General features: G+C 44.8%; 1 protein-coding gene across 1 annotated transcript; it reads left to right on the forward strand.

Moving 5' to 3' along the window:
* Positions 1–338: 338 nt before the first annotated feature.
* Positions 339–1,637, forward strand: LOC141638313 (uncharacterized). Its single transcript, XM_074447717.1, has one exon. The coding sequence runs from the start codon at positions 339–341 to the stop codon at positions 1,635–1,637; it is 1,299 nt and encodes a 432-aa protein (XP_074303818.1).
* The last annotated feature ends 749 nt before the right edge of the window (positions 1,638–2,386 follow it).

Consider the following 2,386-nt stretch of genomic DNA (forward strand, 5'->3'; position numbering starts at 1 on the left):
TAATACTTCATAAGATTTATTGGAATTGAACATTATTATCGAAAATTTTAGATGCATGAATTAATTATGCAATGTTAGATCAGTGGATGTTTAGGTATTTTTTACCGAATTGGTTGATTCGGGTTAATAGACTGTATTGTAGTGGTTTAGTCCATCGTCTTTGTAAGCCCATAACGTATGTTGGGCCGTATGCGAAACCCTATTATGATTATCGTTTGTACTATTTAACCATATGAGGAATAAGAGAAACACAAGAGTTGTGAGTTAATTGTGTTTAACATGGTATCAGGAAACCTAACACAATTAAAATCCTAAATTCCAAAACCCTCGCCGTCGCTATGACGAACGGTGAACAATCTTACACGAAAATTGAACCATCCTCCCCTTACTATCTCGGTCCACAAGACAAACCAGGCGACTCTATCACCCCTATTCGCCTTACCCCCGACAATTACAATGAATGGTCTCACGATGTTCGTATCGCGCTAAGGTCGCGACGGAAATTTGCGTTCGTTAACGGTACGATTAACGAACCTGCTGCCCCCTGTACGGATGAAGATTGGGAGACAATTCACTCCATGTTGGTTTCGTGGTTGTCCATTACCCTCACCCCGGAGGTTAAGTCCCTCCTTCCAAAATTTGAGAATGCAAAGAAGCTGTGGGATGCCCTACAGGAATGGTTTGGCGTCGTTGACGGGTCACGCATACAGCAGCTCCTTGGTGGACTCCGCGAATGTCGTCAGGTTGAAGGTATGTCTGTTACGGTTTACTATGGAAAACTGTGTCAATTATGGGATGATCTCGATAAATATCAACCCATAATTGATTGCAAGTGCTGTACTAGTTGCACGAGTGCCAAGCAACACATTGAACGCCGCGAGTCTGAGCGGTTGCACTCGTTTCTGCTTGGCTTACTCCCACAGCCATACTCGTCCCTTAGGTCCGTTATTTTGGCCCAAACACCTCTCCCTACGGTGGCTCGGGCCTACCATATGGTTTGTCAGGAGGAACGGGTCCGTGGTATTGGCGCTATTCCTGAACCCAAATTGGAAATTGCTAGTTTCAATGTGAATAGCACTAGTCTCCCTCCTCCATCGTCCCAATTGTCGCGTACTGAGCGTCAAAAATTACATTGCACTCACTGTAAACGCAATGGACACGACCGTAGCATGTGCTTTGACTTAATTGGTGAAACCCCGGATTGGTATTATGAACTTAAGGCTACTAGACGAGGTTCTGGTCGTGGCTCTGCTGGACATGGCCGTGGGGGTGGCCGTGGCAATGGTGGTGATCGCTCTCGGGATGATGGCAGTAGCAGCCGAACAGAGGAGAAACCGACTGCTAGTAATGCCGTGCACACGTCAGCCGCGGGTACCTCAACTGCTGCTTCTCCAACCGCTTCCGCATCTCTGGTAAATGTGTATGGCACACCTACTCATGATCATTCGGGTAAGTGGCTCATTGATACGGGTTGTTCGCATCATGTTACCGGTAATTTTACTCTTCTTACTGATGTTCAAACAATTCCGCGCCGTGTTGTTGGGTTGCCTGATGGCTCGAAAATACACGCTTCCCTTGTGGGTCGTGTCAATGTTACTTCTAACATCACTCTCAATCCCGTTCTATATGTGCCCTAGCTGACATGCAATTTAATTTCGGCATCACAGTTGAGCGATGCTTTAAATTGTGAATTTCTCACTAATGCTACTTCGTGTACTATACAAGACCGGGCTACGAGGGAGACGATTGGCAATGGTGAGCGGCTAGACGGTCTTTACTACCTTCGCGCTACTGTGGAATCCGTCCATGTCACGCATACAGGGTCGTCTTCTCTTACATTATGGCATAACAGATTAGGACATCCGTCTGAGCAGATTTTGAAGCATCTTTTTTTTTTTACGTACTAAGGAGCACTCTCTGTCTAAACCATGTGAAGTTTGCCATCGAGCTAAACATAGTCGTAACAGTTTTCCCTTAAGTACGAATAATAGTTTGAAAGCATTTGAAATAATTCACTGTGATTTATGGGGTCCGTATCATATTCCCTCCACGACTGGCGCGCGCTATTTTTTGACTTTGGTTGATGATTTTTCTCGTGGTGTTTGGATTTATTTACTTATTGCTAAAACCGAAGTATTTCAGAAATTTAAGAATTTCATTGCTATGATTCGACGACAATTTTCGGCCGAAATAAAAATTGTGCGCAGTGACAACGGCACAGAATTTCATACCTTGCAGCCATTATTTTCCGAGCACGGTATTCTATTCCAATCCTCTTGTGTTGGGACCCCTCAACAAAATGGGCGAGTCGAGCGCAAACACCAACACATTCTGAATGTGGCTCGGGCTTTGCGTTTTCAAGTGGCTTACCTATTCAATTTTGGGG

Source organism: Silene latifolia, unplaced genomic scaffold (genome assembly GCF_048544455.1).
Source record: "Silene latifolia isolate original U9 population unplaced genomic scaffold, ASM4854445v1 scaffold_20.1, whole genome shotgun sequence".
Taxonomy (NCBI): domain Eukaryota; kingdom Viridiplantae; phylum Streptophyta; class Magnoliopsida; order Caryophyllales; family Caryophyllaceae; genus Silene; species Silene latifolia.